This window comes from Varroa destructor, unplaced genomic scaffold, assembly GCF_002443255.2.
Source record: "Varroa destructor unplaced genomic scaffold, Vdes_3.0 BEIS01000001.1, whole genome shotgun sequence".
Taxonomy (NCBI): Eukaryota; Metazoa; Arthropoda; class Arachnida; order Mesostigmata; family Varroidae; genus Varroa; species Varroa destructor.
In genome coordinates this window covers 2,905,350-2,927,487 of record NW_019211454.1, presented here as the reverse complement: position 1 = coordinate 2,927,487, position 22,138 = coordinate 2,905,350, and the positions used below count along the sequence as shown (strand labels likewise).

General features: G+C 41.4%; 1 protein-coding gene and 2 long non-coding RNA genes across 9 annotated transcripts in view; 1 reads left to right on the top strand and 2 right to left on the bottom strand.

Moving 5' to 3' along the window:
• LOC147758137 (uncharacterized) overlaps window positions 1–12,745 on the bottom strand; it is a 29,098-nt gene extending 16,353 nt beyond the window's left edge. Inside the window, exons 1-2 of the long non-coding RNA XR_015322927.1 lie at window positions 12,524–12,745; window positions 12,146–12,335 (exon numbers count right to left, since the gene is read on the bottom strand). This is a non-coding gene — a long non-coding RNA (uncharacterized LOC147758137). The remainder of the gene's footprint in view (window positions 1–12,145; window positions 12,336–12,523) is intronic.
• Window positions 1–21,694, top strand: part of LOC111249894 (uncharacterized) — a 75,296-nt gene extending 53,602 nt beyond the window's left edge. For all 6 annotated transcript variants that reach the window (XM_086982389.1, XM_022804359.2, XM_086982381.1 and 3 more), the window contains 6 exons: window positions 3,330–3,979; window positions 17,498–17,698; window positions 18,138–18,600; window positions 19,136–19,454; window positions 19,848–19,951; window positions 20,122–21,694. In XM_086982389.1, the coding sequence (XP_086838515.1) occupies window positions 3,330–3,979; window positions 17,498–17,698; window positions 18,138–18,600; window positions 19,136–19,454; window positions 19,848–19,951; window positions 20,122–20,327 (1,943 nt within the window). In that variant the 3' untranslated portion in view covers window positions 20,328–21,694. The remainder of the gene's footprint in view (window positions 1–3,329; window positions 3,980–17,497; window positions 17,699–18,137; window positions 18,601–19,135; window positions 19,455–19,847; window positions 19,952–20,121) is intronic.
• Window positions 17,559–20,127, bottom strand: LOC147758136 (uncharacterized). Of its 2 annotated transcripts, none has more exons than XR_015322926.1 (3): window positions 19,770–20,127; window positions 19,121–19,482; window positions 17,559–17,696 (listed from the first exon to the last, which is right to left on the bottom strand). It is a non-coding gene; the product is annotated as an uncharacterized LOC147758136 (long non-coding RNA). The 2 variants fall into 2 exon arrangements; XR_015322923.1 differs by having other exon boundaries at window positions 19,121–19,467.
• Window positions 21,695–22,138: the final 444 nt, after the last annotated feature.

Sequence of the window (22,138 nt, the reverse complement as noted above, 5' to 3'; positions counted from 1 at the left end):
AGAAAACAAACGGCTATTTTGATCCAGAAACTTTTCGAATCAGTAAACAACGCATTAAAGCGTAACGCTTGTTTACTTGACCACTATTAATTGCATTTTCAGAGATCGATTGAATTTATGTCACGACGGCATCTATCAGGACACAACAAACAAACAGGAGAACAAACATATATATATTTTTATAGAATGATGATGTGTTCAGCACTTGCTAAGATTGTGGATATAGTTGCAGGACTAACGTTCAGTTAGCGTATTTCGAGCAGGCGTTGATGCTTTTTTGTTATTTATTATACTCGCGTGCAATGTTTTTACTTTTCGAGTATACGGTGGGGTAACCTATGGCTTTGTTGTCCAATCAGTTTACGATTTGATACGAGGGAATAAGCGCAAATAATCTGCGTATTTTATATGTTTTTACCGTAGGGGAACACAGAAGGAAAACAGTATGCTTGGATCCAGACAAGTGACTTTATTAGATCCCGTTCAGGCCTGTATCTGGCTTACCAGTATTAGCTGTATATATTTAACACCCAACGCCTTAAAGACACGTACATACGCAGAGGGATATGCAAAAGCCAAGCGTGTCTCGTCTATGCCCCTCCGAGGATACCCTGTACACACACAGTTTGTCTTACATTGAAGCTTTTCTTTAATAACACAAAAATTGATATATGTATCTTCTGTCTGTCTGTTTTTTTTTATACCTAACTGCAATATTTAAAGATATGCATTGGCACAATAATATGCTGGCTTTGGAATTTACAAATGGAAGATGCATATCCTTAAGTATTTAGGATATCAGCTTGTCAAAACAGACCTAACCTATTAAGACTTAATTATTTCCTTAACTGCGTGCTAGTCACGATGCTTTGCGGAGTAGTACTAACATGCTAAAATCAGCTAGGTTTAAATATTTGGATTTCTGCAAATTTAGTGGTCGATGCTGGAGGACAACGTCAAGGCAGGGTTATGAAGTCGCGAGCCTCTTAAAAAGTATCTTCCAATTTACTATGATGCTCCTATAAGCAAGCAATGTTTCCGATCATGATGATTATAGAAGCCAATGGAAACATGAGTCAAAGCTAGAATTTTCGATTCCTTATCACTGGTCTGTCTTGAAATCTTACTATTTCGATAAGTTTCAAGGTACGGTCTGCGGAGTCAACATTCGCGCTGCCATTGACTATACGTATACTATTCGCCCAACGATAGGTGAACTAAAGAGAAAGTCCATGAATCAGAAAATGAAAACGTTGCCACTTTTAGAAAACTTGTTGGCGCTTCTATCATTTCTTAAAATTTGCTGAGACAATGACATCATACGACATGATACAATGTTACGTCCTTTGGGTGTCATTTACAGATTTAACAAAAACCCTTAGCTATCGTCGTCGCCTTCGGCTCGGGTCTTCTCTTACGTTCCGCCTTTGTATACCAGCATGTTGTGTGTATACTTGTATAAACATCGGTAAATTAATGCATAACAGAGGCAACAACAAAAACATCTAAAGTAACACGAACGACAGAGGCAAAATGGGTATCAGAAGCGATTGGTTGACCACACTATACGAATGGTAAGTGTCGAAAGCAGAACGTCTTCTGAAACCCACAATAAAACGACTAGACGTCTTCACTTTGATTCAATGTCAGTTCACACATAGACAATAATGTTGGACAACGTTCATTCATGAAATAGAGATAAATGGATGAGTACAAAGCCACGCAGGCTTATAAACACAGGTCAACTTTGCATCATATCGAGGGCCTGGACAAAACAATGTCACCATTCGTCCTGTCCTACCCTACAATTGTTTTGGTTTTGTTATTGCTGGTAGCGCTGCTGTTTTGTGACGAAGATGACGACCGTTCTAGATGTCGTTTAATGGCTAACGTTATAGCTAAGTGGACTGTGGGTATATGATGAGGCGGTTATTCTCGTTCATTGCCGTAACTGCGGCGAAAAATTGTGTTTCTCTATTTACTCATTCACTGTCTGTAGTCACTTCACGCAAATGTGTCTTGGTATGTGGAAGAGTCGTTCAGGACGGGGGTGTTATATTTTTCAATTAGGAGCTGTCTTGCCTCTCCGCACAACGGACCGATCGAAGCGGCGCCCCCTTCGGTTCATTTTAAACTGTGAAATCTCTAGCGACAGATTCAACTGCAAAAGCGCAGGGTTGAACCATCACAGATTATCAACAGCAGCGGCAGTGGCATGAGCATGTGGCGATGGCTGTGGTAACCGCTGTTGAAATAATAGAAAACTGAAAGAATGTTGTTGCAGACGTTATCACATTATCGCGATAGTGGCCGTTACTACGACTATGGTCCTGTGGGGCCATTGCTGAGGCCCTTGTAGACACAATTGGGCCTGCGACAGCAGCAATAACAGCAACAGTCGTTCTCACAAACGATGGTCAAGGACGCTCGTGAATCAAGTGCTACACATTCCATTGGTGCTAAATAAACAAGACCATGGGGCAAACTATTGTTTAGCACGTGGTTATAAACACTCTTTTAATACGCGATACACTACTGGGCCTTTTTGTTCTGATATAACCTTATTTTAATCAATAATTTTGACTAGATTCCCATTGGATGCGCAGTAATTACGGCCTGTCAGGTATACTTGTGGAATAGATAGAATTGTCTATGTTTACTATTATGGTAGAGGAAATATGGTGTTTAAGTCCAATGTTACTAACTACGAAGTTTCACTCGCGTCTTGATCAAAAGTATTCTAGTAGTACCGGTTTTATTCTTTTGAGGCGAAGACCACCTACTGAAGGACTGTGTTATCTTATAAGTGAAGAGCTTTATTTAGCTAATTAGCGGCCAGCAAGCTACTAAAAGCCGCTTTTCGATAATGCGAAAGAGATTAGGTTTTGCACATTTTACCTTGTATATTTTAGTTTACCGGTTATATGGCTGGTTAAGCTGAAAGTCTAGCGTTAATTAGTAACATGAAGAATAGCGCGCCCAGACGTTCAATGAATCGTGTAAGTCAACGAGTATACTCACACCCATAGGAGCCGCAATTATTTACTAGGTTCTGACATGCGAATATAAGTACCGCAAACAAACACTCATATGCTCAGGTTATTTAGGAAGGGGCGCTCCCGTTTCTCTAACACTGTATCGAAATATATATATATATATATATAGGATAAAACGAGCTTTTTACGTAGCAGAACATAAGAAAGAATCCGAAATGGCGCTCGGCACTGATCTTCTCTTCAATAGTGCTTACAATAGAGTAAGAAAATAAAGTTAATAATCTTTTAACTGATTATTAACACCGTACTTATGCGTTTCTAAACTGATTGCAGGTGGCGTGCCTGGGGGACCACGCGGACCTCGTGTTTTCCCTGGTACTAATATACGCCTGGACAACTTATTCGCCAGTGCACAAATCCACCGAAGGCCTCAGGGACCACTTCCGCTAGGGCCTTCTGGAGGGCCCGAACCAAGCCCGAATCTAAGCGGTCTACGTTTACCGCCCGGGTGGCAGGCCATCCAAATTGATGCGAACCAGTTCAGCTCTATTGCTTCGGGAAAGCCGGTAAATATCCCCGGGCTAAGTGCTGGTGCCGTGCAGACTGACACGTCGCAGCCACAACATTTCAACCAAGAAAAACTCCAAGGCTCGCAAGGAATCCGGCTTCTCCGGGGGGATCCTTCTCAAGGCGGACAGCAAGGCCCGCCGGTCCTGCAACTTCCAAATAACAAACTTGAGATCCCACAGAATATGCCAACTTACCAGCATGGTCCGTTCCGTTTTGCACATGTTTCGGAGGAAGTTCAGCTAATTGGACAGAATGGTCAAAAAACAATTGAGGTTCCGGTCGGCACGGGCCACGAACAAATTAAACAGGCCGTACAGCAACAGTCTGAGCCACAGACAAATCCTGTACCAGCATCTGAAGGAGGTAGTATCATCCCAGGGGGATTACCCGCAGCCATCCATCAGTTTCTCAAGGTAAGGCCGATTCGATTTCTGTTGTTAAACTCTAACGTTTTATAGTCAGCTAGGATAAGCTGATTTGGCAGGTTTAAGGAAGTGCTAGCTCACTTCATGTCTTACCTAGAACATAACCGGTTAAAAATTGCATATTTGAAAAATCAAAGCTCATTATAAGGCGGTCCAGTCGCAACAGAAATAGAAAAGACCATTTCCGAACACACACAGACAGCTAGATTTATGGCAGTTACTATAATCCTCTGACAACCATCAGCTTAACACAGATGTAACAGCTCAGCTTAAACAACATAGAATTTCATAATACGCTTCAGATGTTCGAGATCGTTAAATATAACTTTCACTTATTGAGGAATTTTACGAAGCTACCCGTCACAATTACAGTAATTCACGACTATAATTGACTTGAGAAGCACGAGCCAAGCAGTTTACTGGCTGCCTCTGACCTACTAAAAAAATACCTCGACGTTTCTCCTGCCGCCGACAATTTCTCGGCGATCAGCTCTCCGACTTTTACATTCAGTAGGAAAATAGAAAGCATCGTCCTGTTTTATGTCACTACTTCAGAGAAGAATCAGATGCGGTCTCGCTTTTGTCCAGGTGCTCCCTGACAAACAGCTTTTAAGCGGTGGCGATGTTATCATGTTCAGAACAAAAGGAACTCGTTTGCTCAGGCAAAATGACAATTGGGAAGCCGAGTCAAGTAGCTAGCAGTCAGGTCGACAGAGAGGCAGACAGGTAGGCAGGCATCGAGCAGGCTATCTCGAGGAAGAGCGAGGTGAAGGGGATAAAAAAGACAGAAGGTTATAAAAAATTTTTTTTTCTTCGTCGTTGTTGTCTTCGTGTTTTTTCTTCGTGTCTTTGTTATCTCGGACCAACTGAAGCGCTTTTACAGTGCTGGTATCAGGAGTCGACGATTAACTTTTCGAGTCGCTACCTATTCCTGGATCTGTAGATGCTATATGTGCATTTATAGGAGCAAATAAGTAAGTATGTGCCCCCATGTGTTTGCATGGAGAGATGCGATGCGGGCAGTTCTGGCGGTGACCACGGTAGAAATGGCAGCAGCAGCGCTCTCATCATGACTGAACGTGAACTATGTGTCAACGTCAGACGGAGACTTGTTGCGTATGTTACGCCAGGTCAAAAATAATTCTAAATGGGAAAAATTCAGAACTTTCCCTCAGACCTTTTCAACTAACTCTCCTGTACTTTCTCCGTGTGCATTTTATTGTTGACGGTTATTGTAATCGGGCGCTTTGCGTCGGTTTGACCTACTACTGCTGCTTCTGCTTCTGCGATATTTAACTGACAACTGGCTTGTCCCCTTGTCAAGCCTCTTCGCAAAATTTTTTCTTCGCGACGTCGTCCTCATCACCAGAACCGACTTCGTCATCACCATTACGGATGGTATCACTGCCGTTCTTACGGTGAGCGTCAACAAAGACAAAATAATGAAAACCTGTTGCCAGCTCGACCTTGTCGTTGTTGGTGCCACGTAACACGAAAATAAGTTACTTGGAAACAATTATTAACGTTGTTTATTTTTTTTTTATTGTTTTTTGTAACGCTCATTGCCGTTTTTACTAAACGCTCGTCTAGATCTGGAATGTAATATTTAGTATCGTTTGATGTTATTAAAGCATGTACACATGTCGTTTTTTGTACACATGTACACAGGCACTTTTACTCAGTACAATGTATAAAACATGTTGCGCATCGATGACACTTCGGTGACGTCAGATCCGTCGTGGCAATGTAAAGATATAGAATGCTTTCTCCGCCGACTACGGTAAAGAGGAAAAAATCAATCGGGCTGATGTGAGTACGATTGGAGACAGAAGAAGAATAGTAATGCAAACAAATATATCAAATATACATGTATCACAGTTAATCCTGTGTGTAATTAGGGAGGTCGACGGATAAAATAAAAAGGTCCATTGGCGAAAGTAGAATAGGCAACGGTTGGTAAAGTAACCTGAACATAATAGCGAAGCTTTGTTTATTAGTTACTCATGAATCACTGCCGTATCGCTGATTCAGATGGGAATAAGCGAAAAAAACCCTTCATAAATAGATGAATTAAAGCGACAATCTTCAACATTAGATCGACACGTGTTGAATAAAGCCAGCAATATGATTAGGTCTGTAATCAACGTCTGGCAGAGAGCAGCGCTCTGACAAATATTCGCTTTATTCAGCCAGACAGCGACGGCCATAAAATAAGCTTGTTTGCCTTTTTTGGATATAAATATGTGCCAAAAATGCGTTTTACTTATCGGTTGCCCAAAAAAGAAAACGACGCTAATAATATGGCTAGACATTTTATCTACGCTGTGCTATTGTGTCGAAGGGGACACCTCTTATTTCGTATGCGTGAAGGTTCAATTTGTGGAAATCAAGATTCAATTGGCAACGAGACGAATAAGGAATAGCAGTGTGACGTGAGAAGGAACGTGTGACTGAAATTGCTTATGCGTTTTCAAAAAAAAAATTAGCTGCCCACAGCAGATAGGGCAAACTGTATACGGATCGAACCCTGGCATTGCTACGTTCTTCTAACGCCGGATTCGTTGCGGACTACTAATACGAACCGCTGATACAATAGGCCAATGAGATCATCGTCCGTTTAAATGAGGTTGTAAAATTGCCCACTCAGCGGGGTAATGAACGACACTTGAAGCGTTGTGAATAGCCATGAATGTGTGACATGTTCCATTGGGAAATATGCTTATCTCTCCATTATTATTGCTGTACACAGATATGAGTTAGCTGTTTCTATGCCTCACGAGCTATGCACAAAAGCGAAATGCGTTGGGAAAATCTGAAGGTTCTTGGTACCAATACATTGCTTGAAACGCATTGCCCGTAGGCCAATACGTTGCGGGTTTGAAGTGTGGTGATATTCATGCCGGCCAAATACGTACGCTAGGCGTAGCGATAGTGAAGATTAACTAGGAGAATCGATGAAATTCAACTCAGGGATTATTTAAGTATCAGGTAGAGTTACGAATGGGGGCATATTTATCGACAGTGAACTGTACATTTATTATTTTTCGAGTTAATGCTGCAGTTAATTTATGGCTGTCTATAGATAACGTTATATGCGCACCACTTGCCTGGACAATGTGATGGTTTATGCATGCTCTTAAATGTATTATACTACAGGATACTAAGATCGTATGCCTCTCTGATTCGCGAGTAGGGGGTTTTGCCCTCAAACGAATCGTAGGGTGACGGAATGGTGAAAATAGATGACAAAACAAAATTCACTGCTTACGACGCTAATAGAATCCGTGAGCACACAATATAAGCCGATCGAAGGGCTAAACAAATGTCTGAAGCTAAAGTCAATGTGGCTGCGCCTTTATTATGTCAGATTACCTATAGTACATCGTTCCCTTCCACTCGATCTGCTTATCTCTCCTCTTGTTTTTTTTCAGTACGCAACGATCTCCTCGTAAATAAATGCGTATACATATCTATATATTCGTTTATAAATTTTACTATTCAGCGCTACTACGACTTTTTGGTGATTTTTTTGCTGATGTCAGATTTGACCTTTTTCCTGATGTGGCCCCTAAAGCTTTTCCGTTGTCGTCCGCTTATGGTTTGGCTATTTGTCACGTTTATGGCCCGCTTGATATTTGACATGTGCTTACCGCCGTCGTCAACTATTGTTCAGTGAGAAGAAGCAAGCGATTCCCGTGATCTACTTCAGAGAATTGGCCATCTAGACACATAGGTTTTTTAGCGCGCGTTTACTTACGTGAAGTATCCAAAAGTGTAATTACATTTCGGCAGCATCTAGGCGTCAGACAGCAATTTAATTTCGGCGCGCAATTGATGACGACCATCGACTAGACATCAACACGCTCTCCCACACACAAACACAAACGCGTACGCTATTGACTCTTAGTTATGTAAGCAGAGAGAGAGAGAGAGATACGACTTGATGGTTAGACCGGTCATACTCGCTTGCCTTCTATCTACCGTTTATTCCCGCTTCTCTGAAACAGTCTGTCTTTTACTAACACTGGTTTATCCGCCATTATTCATAGTGATCTGATCAGTACCATGACTGCCGGCGTACGAACAAATGGAGACGAGACAGATTGAAACCACATTCACGCTAAGCACGTTGATTGGATCTCATGGATACGAATAGCTTAAAACTGCATGCGATGACCGCTGATTATTTGACATTACAGGGAACAGGGAAAAGGACCCAGGGAGACCTAGATGGGACTGAAAGAAGAATCATTAGTTATGATTGCAGAAGCATTTCGACTGGGGTTAGCTTAGTACAACTGCACCAGGAGTCGGAGGTCCGAGGGCGGCAGGGCTACGTACGAGCAGCTACAAGCGAAAAGAACGAGTGAAAAAAACAAATCAGGAGTGGTTGAATAGGATGATTGGCTCAACCGATATTGAATATGCAGGCCATAGATAAGGCAATAGCAAGGCTCAATAATAAATCAGTTTCACTGAGTCAGTGAATAATATGGCTTCGCCGTAGAGAAAAGTAGTCCGAAAGACTGAAAGGTCCATAAGGTTAAATTAGGCTATAGCAACCAATATCTGTATTGTGTCGATGTCCATTGACATCCATACGCTTAGATATAAGAATGTGCCGTATGATTTGTCATCAGCTTGTTAACCGCTTTCAAGGATGATCGTACGACATACGAAGAGGTGCACGAATAGATAAACACAAGTAGGCGACGGCGGTACCGATGGTCAGATTGTACGGTTCTATGGTCTTCCAGTGGTCTGATAGATGACTCAGGGACCATCCGCAAAATTTGCGGGGTTCAGATGTTTTACTGGTCGTCTATTTTTTTTAGATCGCTCCTGTTTCGCCAACGATACCCGTATCACCGTAACTATAACGCCAGGGTATATTCAGTTTCTGCGTTCTAACCGTTTTGCCTCTGCATGGCGATAGTTGTCTATATCTCGATTCGGGTGGTTGGTCGGGGCGGCTAATGGAGCACCCTTGTGCAATCGAAGTGACCAAATGCTAACAAATAGACTCGTGTAGGCATTTTTCGTTACGAATAGCGAACCGTTAAAGAGCAATGATAATAATGGTAGCAGGACCTTGCATTCGTTGCCTAAACAAACAGGGCCGATGTCTTGGTCATCGCCGATATTCGATCATTAGCAACGTTGTAAGGAGCCGATGATTCTACACAAATAAACATATAGTGCGTGTCTCACAAACGACTCAAAACTGAATGAAGATAGTCTATTCGTTTTATCGCTATAAATGTCTGACACGCAGCTGGTGATTCTGCCCAATGATAAAAGCTCTAATCAAGACTGCTGTCATCTGGCACATAAACGACAATAGCTAGTGTAAAAGAACGCCATACAATTTGAGATTGTTTTCTGTCTGATGAGAAAGTCCGTTAGCTTCGATACCCGGATGCGTTTGGACAGAACCCGAAATCTTCTAACTTTTAGGTGCGTGTTAGACTAAAGATACTTCGGGAAAAGTTGCGATGTGGGTAAAAAGAGACTGACTAGTTAATCCATAAACATATATCTTAGGGAGGAGATATCAACGGTAGATTGAGTATATAGTGGACGGAGTTTCGGTCGTGAGAACGTTACTTCACTTGGATAATGTCACTACATAAGGGCAGTAATTTTTAGCAAGCCATTGTCGAAAATTATTATATTTATTATACAACACTATAGAAATAGGGGTTATTTTACTTCGGATAAATAATTATCATATTGCAATTTGACCAAATCCATGTACCACACTACCCATTAAATGCACGAACGACTGAAAAAACGTTTAGAGTTAAACCGTCGTATTTCGGTATATTGAAATATTATTGTAAACCCGTGAAGGGTTTTAATATTTTTTGTTTTAATATATATATATATATATATATTCTAAATATTTCCCAGCTCTATAATTTGAACCGAAAACCGAGCTTGGCCTACAGTACACGCAACGACTACTTCATCCACGATTGCGACTACGGGTGAGTTTAGTGAGTACGTGGCGCCTGTGTTACAGTTCCTATTCTTACATACAGATTGTTCCCCTATTTGACACATTATAACTTGTAAGTGTCCATTATTCGAAGTTCGTTAATATCACCTATCTGAAGTGTAGTTTGAAGTTCTAGCAACAGTTTTTGATGAAACGATCCGGCCTGCTGAAAACTTATTTGTAAAAGTATTGCAATACGTCATCGCAATTGTCCCAGAGATTTTAAGATACTACACTAAAAATCTATTAACATTATTGAACGCCATCGGCTCGCTGCTGGTCACCCTCCAGTAACCCGAACAGTTAGCAGGAAAATGTATTTTCTATGAAAATGCTTTACATTTCCCAGCGATAGTTGTCTGGACGAACAGATAACATCTGAGCGTAGCAGCGCAATGCTTAATACTAAAAAATCAGCGATTTAAATGTTAGTGACTACAATACTAGCTACAAATTCTGCGACAACTATTAGCGTAGACACATGGATACTTATGTGAGCAATAACCTTCTTTTTCCAAGAAGAGTCATTAATAAGGGGAGATCCCCACTATTTTTACTCATTTTGCAGTCAATTACGACCTGTCGGCGGATCTGATCGAGCCGTTTCGACTTGGTCGCATCTCATCGCAACGCAAGGCCAGTTGGCGATAGCATTATACTGGCCGTCGTCATATATACTTTAGTATAAAAGAATAGGTAGGCTTCGCACGAAGACAGCACAAAGCAGCAGTCTATCGAACGAAGTCGCTCGCCGATTTCGCGAAGTGCGTGTATTGTCATAATACGAATAGGCACGCCTGGACAGTATGGGAAGCAGCTGTGATGGTCGACGCGCCCGGCCTTCCGAGTACCCGTTCTGTGACGGTGAACTCACGTTACCGTATCGGTCAAAGCATGCTCTAGTGACGAGGCTGTGTAATATGTCGTTATCCTATAACAGATGCAACGTATTGGGTAATTAACAGCATCTGGGAATTCAGTCTCTCGTGGATCCCATACTGTGAACGATACCCAACTCTGTGTATGTGCGGAATTTAACGCCGATTTATGCCGATTGGAGAGGATGTCCTAATGTCGGACTCATTATAATAGCCTTAGAGTCAAAGATGGTAGAAAATTTTTACTGTTCACTTTGATATTCATTTACATAGGTTGACAGACCGCAGATTATCGTCTTTGTAAATCAATGTCTCTGAATCATAGCGTCCATTTCCATACGACAAACAAACATACACGTGCGTAGTAATGTACGAAGACATGCTTATGTACGCTAACAGTATACGGGTATCCGTTCCTACACTCGTCGTTGTTATTATTGTTTGCTTCAATGACCGCCTAACCTAATTACTGTCCGTTACCATAGGTGGCGAAAGGTTGCAGCTTTCCTGATTCTAGCTGTTCTCAGCCGCTGTTGACAATATCGCAATAGCGACGAAGGTTTTTTTTAAGTTATCGAGGAAAAATACGGGATAGAATTGACTCGAGAGAGGCAAATGCGATAGAGGCAAAAATAGTTTTCAAACACAACGACGAACGACCTTGTGCAGCCGTGACCTGGTCACGGTGATCGATATCTCTACATTGTAGAGACAATATGACTGTCTTAAGACAAGATATGAACAAGGGGCAAACAGCAAGAATGTAAGGGAACAGTAGGGATGTGATTAAGTGCGAGGACGACATCGAGCGGCAGGGGCATTTTTGCTGACATCACCAAGGCAGCGAAGACAGCATTTGCTGTTGTTTGCTTCGTTTGTCGCAGTTCTGTGTTGTCACCCATTGTAAAGAATCTAAAATGTATCGTTACAATTCCAAACAAAGAAGTGATCGTTGTTCCAAAGGTGAGGTGAAAATTAGCAAACCTTTCGGTCATTCGGTAGCCATAGCAACAATAAAGACTAAAGGTAATCGGTTCAAGTTCGGCACTAGCCTAAGGCACACCTGGTTGACACACGGTAGATGATCAAACCGAACAAACTAATTAACCAACAGGATTCACTTTTTCATTATCGGCAGCAGTAGCATTGATCGTTCAGAGACGAGCAACAAGGATGTCAGATACGGGATATAATTCTAATGAACGCAAAATATGTATCAGGGCATCGTTTCCCAAGAAGACATGGCACATGTTACTAGAAAAGTTTGCACTGCACCTCTTTTCACAAACGGTAGACCTAGCTTCCTTGTACAGCAAGCCTCGACACTGACGTTTAGCTTCGCTTGAAGAACGTCTTGCCGAGGTGCGCAGGCACTCCTTGCTTTCCGTAAAATTGAAGTGTACCCCATCTTGAGGGTATTTCGTAATAAGTCGAAGTGTAAGTGGGATCGCTCTACGTGTTGTCACTTGCAAACAAAATATTCAATGGATTAATACATCTTTAGATGTAGAATAAAAAGTTCAAGTCATTATTTAAACAAGCTGAAGCTTTGATAGTCGGCAACAAATGTATATAATCGAAAGCTGATCAGCTATGTTGTCGACGCTTTGTCATGCTAGCCTTTGCCGAACTCGAAACAGAAGAAAGACTTACCAGTGGATGCCTTTATATAAAATACAAATGTTTATGTATTATATGAGCAAAATCTGGAAAGAACCATTAGAGCTAGACGGTTACATTCAGTCACTTAGGCTTCATCATGGATCAGACCTAGGCTTAGCCTATCTCTAATCCAATAAGCCGCGAATTGTTTGATAGCGTTACACAGGTGCAACAGGCGCATAGTCATCGTGGCAAAACGTACATTTTGCGCAACTCAACAATACCAGACAGCCCTTATCTGTTGCACGCAGCTTCGTTAAAGGTGCGTACGAATGTTTGGTATCGTGTAAAGACAGCGACCGATGTGCCAAGCATGTGTTTAAATACATTCAAATTATCAACAAATCGATTACCATAGCATATGTAATGCTAACGACCAAAGTTTGTCGTGTATCATTCACGACACAGTTTGACCTGCCATAGTCATCACGGTCATGTCGAGTCGCCGAAAACACCTAGCCAGTTATATCATCCCTATTTCCCCCTAGACATATGAATGGAATCTTTGTTCGTTGGACGGGTTCATAATAGTGTCAACGCTGTCTCAGTCCTTTTGCCGATGAGAGATAACCCGTTATAGCATATCTGGCCGTTCCACCACTCAGTCCTAGTTCACTGACAAACAAAATCGACGCCGCCGACCATGACTATCTTCTCAGCGTCCGGTGCTTGGGTTTATTGCGCCATTAGTTTTTGTTTTTGAGCTTAGCTCTAATGATGCCATACCGATTATATATGTACATATATGACACTTGTTACTGCTGTACCTGAGGTAATCTGTATGCTTGTTTAAGCTGTGCTTATTCAGACCTCACTTCCCCTACAATGACATGATGGAAGCCATTCTATATCAACGTTCCATAATGTGACGGTGAATCTTTCAACGTTATGCCCCTTGGGGCCAACTCAAGCTCGGATCACGGTAAAGTCCTCAGCAGGCTTTCATTCTTAGCGGTCTGCAGGGAACGCATCGGTCATCTGTGACTATTCATCTTCGAGATTCATAAAAAAAGATTATCGTAGAACGAATAAAATTAGATGAGTATCCTAAAAAAAGTGACGAAAGAGAGGCAGGGGGACAGAGGGAAATAACTGAACATGTTCAGGCGGGAGTTGGTCGTTTGCTATTGGCGATGGCAGTGTGGGAGGTGTGAATATTGACGGTGCTGTCACGTTGAATATGATGACATTGCCAGCTGACCTCTGTCAGCAACGATAGCGGAACGGGCTTCCTTTGCTGGTATCGCGTTGGTTTTTATGATTCAGTGTTAGCTGCGTTAACCTAAAAAATCGTACAACGATCATGCCACTTATAATATTTGAATGAATACCCACATAGCTATTTCCGCTGACGACCGAGCGCCGCACGTATTTACCGCTGAGTAGCCACAGCCTGAAGTTAGAAACCAAACAATGACAATAAAATTAATAATAATTTAAACAATAAAAATGATATAGTCATATCAAAATACGATGTTCCATTGCTGGAATAGGTGGAAACCCTTCAAAGAGTTAGCATATTCGGTACTCTCTTAGCTCGGTTACGTGCAGCCGAATTAAGTTATCACACAAACATCGTCATTGACAGCAGTACGCGCACGTGCACTGCCAGCTTATATACAAGCCACATCAACAACCGAGTTTAGAAAGGGCCTACCGCTGTTATCTTTCCTTTCGATAGTAGGTATTTTCCTTTTTGGTGCGTTTTACCATCCTGTTGCTGTGTCTGTGGTGATTAGCCGACGTTATAATACTATTAATGCTGCGGGGTTGGGGTATCGTAGGTGAGGCTACCGTTGCCCCCGCTAAACAAAACAACAACTGGTCCCTCACACTGCCTACATATCATAATATTGTACAAGATATTTCCGTCTAAGTGATTCAAACGAAAAACAGATCGATTTTAGTGTTTGGGGCCCCACTGGTGCTTGGCTAGAATGTCATGAGTCATGTATCTCGTGCTGATCACCTAAGCATAAAAAATTCTGAGAAAAAAATGCTAGCCCCATATAAAAAAAACACCATATATATATATATATATAGGGCATATATATATGCCCTTGTCTCTGTGACCGTATCGTAGGTGAGAGCGACTAAGGGGCAAGAGGTTGTGTCGATTGGGGAACAACGTGAGCAGGGTGAAAAACATTGGAAATAGTCGTAGTTAAGAGAACTAAGCGACTTCTGAACTTAAAACGGACGAGACGTAAAAAAACTAAATTGCAAAAATAGTGGCCGACTACAAGAGGTCACTTGCCAAGCATTGCTATATCGGAATTATACCTATATATTGTATAGATGCTGACATTATATCTGACTTGTGTTGGTAACATTCTTCATTTTTTTCCTAGTAATGTGTAGAATGGCAATTTTGTTGTACTATAAGCCCGTAGCGATATCCTAAGCATCTCCTTACAGCCACAAATCAACCTAAGAAAGCGAAAAGGCTCTGCGCCAATGTCGATTCAGTGCACGATGAATATATATATATATATGTTCATAACGTAGATTATTTGTGTCATATACATACAGAATATAAGAAGCGTTTGATATGTAAAAAGCAAAGTAATAATAAAGAGGGATTGCAACATGTGCCGCTGATCCGCTTGGGCTAGGAAGACAATTCCCATAACGTCCCGTTCTAAACACTACAGAATGAATAAGATATACACGCAGTAATGCTCTCTTGTAAAACGGTGACGATCATATTCAAAAAATGCGGCAGGTTGAAGCTAAATAACAAAATGAGCAATCTTCATTTGTGATTCCTTTTCTAAACGGTCATCTGTCAACCAATGAGGCCAAATCGATATACTCACATCCGATATTTCGACATTTGTCTCTTTCGAATAATTTGAATATGCTGTGAACGACGGTTGATCGATCTTAATAATGGATTTCATCCACGAATCGATTAATTACTGACCACAGCGTCGCCACGTTCAATATAATAAGAGTAATCATCACGCTCGATCTTCTTATCAGCCTGCTTCTCTATTCCTCTTTCTTTTTTGCTTCTTGTGGGTTGAGCAAAACCTGGAAGCGTGGCGTCTCCTAATGAACTACTATTCATTGTTATAGCGGCACACGTTCCCTGGTTGTGATGATAGCGGAACATAGGCAACAGGGGGCCAGTCTACGTAAATAACCTGTAACTTCTATATTCTAGTCTTTTCATTGACGCCTACGTAGCACACTGTTCGTTTGACGATAATTTACCGATGCGTGCGCGTCTTGTGACTGACCCTTGCAGATCTTATTGCTCGTCTAATTGTATACGTATGATGTCGTGCCCGCCGTCGACAGTTGCTGCTCCTGATTACTATTGTTGATTCATTGCTATTGTTATTGTTGAATAGATCTAGTAACAGTTGATCCGTTAGTGTGGACCGTTCTAAGTAAGATTGCCGGGGTCACTGTAAAGAACTTGCCAGCGCCGTTGCAAAGCTTGCAATGTTGTACTAGCCGGATCCAATGCAATAAACTAGTGCGGTGCAACAGAAATGCAAGTGCCAAAAAACTGTCGTTTTTGATGATTGTTCGGGAAAGTGCTTTGACAAGTTTTCGCCATTATTGAGCCATTAAAATCCGCTGAATTTGTCGGAAAAGCTTCAGTGTAGGCACTTTACCAATGTTGTTGCTCATGCGTCCTTTTATGTCTTGAAAATTGCTACAGATAGATTGGTGAGAAGTATAGCCTTAGAGGAATTCTCTCATTCAGTCCGCTACAACTTCGAATCACCTTCGTAATACTGGATTCGTTGGAGAGCATTTATTTGTCATTAAAATGCATTTATATGAATTTATCTCGTGATTCGTCTCGAGCTGTTACGATCCGTGCGAAGACGTTTCTACTGGTATAGTTCAGATTGTATAGGTACAGCCTGGTACAATGCTAATTGTACAGTTGTACAGCCATAAAGAATCCAACAACACAAGCATTAATCGGTATGAAAATAACGTTAGAAAAATGAATCGAATTTCGGAGCGACGATTTTCGCGCAATTTTTTTCGAAATTATTCCATCTCCTACTATGACCACTGCTACATTTTATTGCAACCGCCTTCATTTTTGCTACTTAGCTAGAGCTGTCGTCGTTTAAAGCGGCAAATGGTCATCGCACGGTAAGCTAAACACGTTTGAAACAAGTTACTTTTGAAGGGGCCTTCGTGGCTAAGATGACGGTCGAGATGATACCGGTATCGGTAACTTCGTTGCGTCCAGCTGTTATCTTTGGCATATTAAGGCGAATGGAGAAACCGGGGCAAAAAGAAAGTGATACCTGTAGATAAAGCAATGATAATGAACGATGCTGGTAAAATGGCAGTTTTCGGGGGGAGGTGGGGGGTCAGGGTCAGCCACCGGAGGTAAAGGGCATGTGGCCGGGTGACCACTTCGTTGATCGACATTCACATTACAGAACAGTCGTACACAGATTCTATGTATGTACATAATGACGACCCTACAAATTGTGCGGTAGTAAAAGCAGCAAGAGCGACTTCTAAGTAAATGAATCGCACAAAACTACTATCATTTTTTTTTCATTTTGTTTAAGTAAGAACTTCGGAAACACACGCTGACGATCTGCATAGCTATAGCATCGTTGTAATCGTTCTCACAAAACGTAATTAGCCTTAGTAAGAAGAGTTCAAAAGAATAAGTGTTATATATATATATATATATATATATATATATATATATATATATATTTTGTTCTTATTTATATATTTATTTCTAGCTTCGTGAACGCTGGACAGATAAATGTATTCATAAACGAGAAAGGCAAACGGCTTTTTTATGAAGTTTATACATGTTACTTTATTTTTTTTTGCTTTCAATTTTAAGCTTAGGTACTTTCAAAGCAACTGAAATTTTGCTAGTCTCTGTACATAGAAGCAGCATGTGAACTGATATGGCCCATTGTTTGTTTCGCTTCGTCTTCTCTTGCATATCCTCTTCGCCAGGACAACACTCCTCAGTTCCAGCTCCAAGATGAAGAGGAGGCCAAGCCCGAACAAGGGCAGGCTCAGGCCCAACAAGGCGGCCAGCAAATAAATACATCTCCCGAACATGTACAGCAGCATCAAGTCGTTCATCAACGGTCTCATGTGCAACAAGCGCATCCTATATCGGTTCACTATCAGCAGCAACAGCAGCCATTGCCTGTAGGTGAAATTGGACGAGTCTGTATAACGCCTATAAGCGGCAGGGCATAAAAGACAAAGTTGAGCATAGACACAAATCTGAATAGTATGTTCTTGACTTAAACTAAGATTATGAATAAGCCGTCTAGCGACAAGTTCGCTTCCCCAGGCTTAAATCACCAATAAAAGGCCATTACCTAAAAGTGAATTAGTTAAATTCCAGACTTTCGGATTTTTTCGGCAACTGTTTTTGGCTTCGCTATGTGTAACGACAAAAGTTGGCAGCCAATCGACCTTTTCCAATTAAAGCGGTTAAACATAAATAACTACATACAGACCGGTGGAAATAATGTTCCTTAAGAGTAGATATGAAGGGTACCTTCTTACTTAAAATTCTCTGTATCTGTTGCATTGTATAGTACCGCGTGGCACCTAACGCAGGAGTACTTCATATTGTTAGGTTTCCCAGGCACTAGTGCAACCTGCCGGAACCCAAGGAGAATCTAGTCCCATTGGAAACATTCCTCCGGGTTGGAAAGTAATCCGCGTGACGGCTGATCAGTTGGCCGCTTATCAACGAGGCGGGCCCGCTCCCTGGCTAAACTCGAATAGCAATCAAAACATTCCACAGCATCAGCAGCAAGAACATCCCCCGGAGCAACATCCCCAGGAGCAACAGCATTCCCAGCTGGAACAACATCCCCAGCTGGAACAACATCCCCAGCTACAACAACATCCCCAGCTACAACAACATCCCCAGCTGCAACAACATCCCCAGCTGCAACAACATCCCCAGCTGCCACAACATCCCCAGCTGCAACAACATCCCCAGCTGCAACAACATCCCCAGCTGCAACAACATCCCCAGCTGCAACAACGTCCCCAACTGCAACAACAACATACGGTTCAAGAACAGCACCAGGGTAAGGAGCTGTACTGATTAACGCCGTAAAATACCAGCCAAGCGTGTTGCATCTTTTTACTGATTCACTAAACATTGTGATACTACTACAAAACAGTTGTTACACTGGTAAGGACTATAGTCGAGGTAATAATTCTAAGCATGTTCTAAGAGACCCATTTTTTATATAAGCAGTACGAAATTAATCACTTTCGCTATATATATATATATATATATATATATATATATATATATATATATATATATATATTACTCACCGTTATGGCTTACTCGAATAGATTGTTGTCATCAGCAAAATCCAAAGTCATCAGTGATATTATATCATTGTTTAACACCTGCTCCTACTATCGGCTTAGAGGTATAAGTTAAGAAATCTATGAGCTCTAAACCGATAACTACCTTATGCATTGGTTTACGCTTAGTTTATAGTTGTATCAAAATATAAAGATAGTAACTAATATTGCACGAATTGCCATATCATCATTTAATTCCATTGGGTAAATTTGTAAATTAGATTTTACCTGAAATTGACACAGGCTCTCCTCAACACATTGACGTTCCTCCAAGTCCCCCTCCGATTCAACATATTCAACAACAGCAACACGAGCCGAGAGACAACTTCGAAACATCTGGTCCGCCTGCTCATCAAGATTTCCATGGTGCCCACCAACGACATGCACCTCAGGGGCCGCCTGTACATTTCCAGCCACAAAATCAGATTGCACCTCCCGTGAGGATCCCTCCTCGTGCCAACGTCAAGGTTGTTTACTTACCTCTTGGAGGAAGCACGAAGACAGTTCAACATCAACAACCACTTTACCGCGATGAGCGCCGGGAACAGCAACGCCAGCACGAGTAAGAGCCCTCTCTAAAAGCACAAATTCTTCCAAGCACGCGCATGATCATGATCATCATCAAGAAAAAGCATACATATAATTGTGCTTTGTTAGCGTGCACAACTCTAGTAAGCTAGTCTACGTTTGCAGTACGTGAAACGTAGACAAAAGTTTTTTCCACTTTGAGAACGCTTAACTTGTTTAGTTAGCTTGGTGTATAATGTAACATACGGTCTATAAATTAATATTTACCAGTTACCCAGTATAAGAAATAAATAACCGAAAATTGTGAAGACGGAATGTTAGAAGCTAGAAGATTTATTGTTATGCCGACCGTTGACGTAGTCTTCGCCAAGTTGATGGATTTCAGTTGTGTTTTAGTGATTTTTGACGACTTGTCACATATTTACAGATGGCAGTCACCTGTGATTGAGCACGGATCATGGAAGGCTATTACTCCCAAATATATGCAACACAGTTCGAACGGGGCCTGGAGCAAGCCCGCTGCCAACAATGGTAAACGAGTATAGAGGTGGACGTCTTAAGCTGCTACTGCTACTTTGATAATTTCGGCACTGTACATTGTCGATATGATAAATCTATGCTAGCCCTTAACACGTTACGGAGAAGCTGTGTCTTTTATCTAATCGATTATATCTACCTTGGTCTTTTGCCTTGCAATACAGGCGGTCAGGCTTACGCTACGAGCGAACGATATCACCAAAGAGGTAATCATATTGAGGAGCATAGACATGAGCATCCCCCCAGCAATCAACAACGTAGCAACTATAACGGCAGTCACAACGGCAGCAATCCAGAGGGCGAACGTCACAATGGGCAACGGGCCCGCGGACTTGTACCCGGGCAGATTGGCCCGAAATGGTTCAGCTAAACTATTCGTGTATCGCAACTAGGCCTCCTCTGTAAACGAACCATTAAAGAAGGTCAGCAGCGAATGGAAAAAGATGCGCGCAGATAAATTACTATCCAACACATACTCCATAGCCCAATTGACTCATTCATGTATATCATAAAAAATAATATATTCGTCTAAAAAAAAAAGGATTATTCTAAATTTTAAGCGTAAGCAAGGGTCAAGTGTTAAATTTATGGCCACTACGGTTAACTGTCACTCGGCATTAACAGTGATAAACACCACGCTGACAATGAAAAGTCCTTACGGTCTTCTTCTAGATACTCATCCCAGACAAGTGGGGATTCTTCCTTTAAAGCATCTATAGAAATATTCGATACCTTAGAGCTTTCCGCCACAAAGGCGTGTTAAAGTACCAAGGAGTCTACCCACATTTCTAAAGCAACAAATCGACAGAACTGGATAGGACGAGTTCACCAGGATCAGCGCGGGTGGGTGGAAAGCTATAACAATTCAATGAATATCGTATGTGTGCAACAGTGTAAGCTGCGGTCAGTGCTAACAAACAACTTCGATAAATGACATTTTATTTATACATACATATTCACACCCTTCATAATTAAATTGAAGACATTTTTGTTGATCGTAGTTATTAGTTACTTTGTTCGAGTATCGAAGCACGCCGCCAGTGCTGAAGACAGCGCTCAAGTTATTACCAGCCGGCGGAGGCCAATGTAGAACTTGACCGATGCTGCCGTCCCCGCTGCCCATTGCAAGCAACCGGACTTACGTACTTCTTGGTCGAACAAGCGTTCGCTGACGAAACCTTCAGTTAAGGCTCCTTAAAAAAATTATAGAGTATAATTGTCAATAATTATTTTTGCGCCGATAGCAGCACTATTGCGGTTCACTATTTTGTGTGAAAGGCTCACCTAACATCGTCTGTCTAACGTTACCTAACGAATCACACAATTAATTAAATGTACATATTATATGTGCGTCTGTCTCAAGGGATGGAAGAAACATGCCATGACGTTGTATTATTTTGTTTTTGTTTATTATACATAATATATGTGAACTTACCAAATTGGGGATAGTTCATAGATGTATGGATTGCACAGATCGGCAGGATTTCCTGAAAAATGATTCTTACTTTATCGGAAAAGTATCTTCATCAGTGACCTTTCCTAATATTTCCCTTGAAAAAGGTTTTCATTACTTCCAGCTATTGTAGACTAAAGTTCGGCCATAAAAAGGCTGCTTCTGTGAAGCTCGCGCGGCCAAGCACTTTTGTATATATCCACTCGTTGTTTCCGGTTGTGTATTCGAATATCTTACTAAGTTTGATTTAATCAAAATAAATAAGAAATGTTTTATGTTGTTTACATTATCTGTATCGTTTATTTTAACATGGAACTACCATTGCAAAGATGTGTTCCCTTTCAAATACCGTGCGATGTATTGCAGCGTCGATAAACAGGTAGATAAACATGAATAACTAATTATACTGAAAAGTAGGTAAACGTCAATGAATCTTGACCTTACGAAGTTTCTAGGCCCACGAAGCCGTCTTGTTGTAGACTTCTATTATATTCCCCTCATGAGTTCGGTGTAAGGTTCGCATCTACGCATTTTCATACTAATAATTCTTTTTTCATACACCAACATCCTAATCGTCAAGGTAGTATATTTCGGGCAGTTACCGTTGTATACGAAAGCACCTCAGACGGCTATCTAATGTCTTCAATAAACCTTCAGAAGTGTCCAAAGAGGTTTATGTATTTGTATAACTTCACATAAATGGACTTAGGATCACCAGCACAGAACTC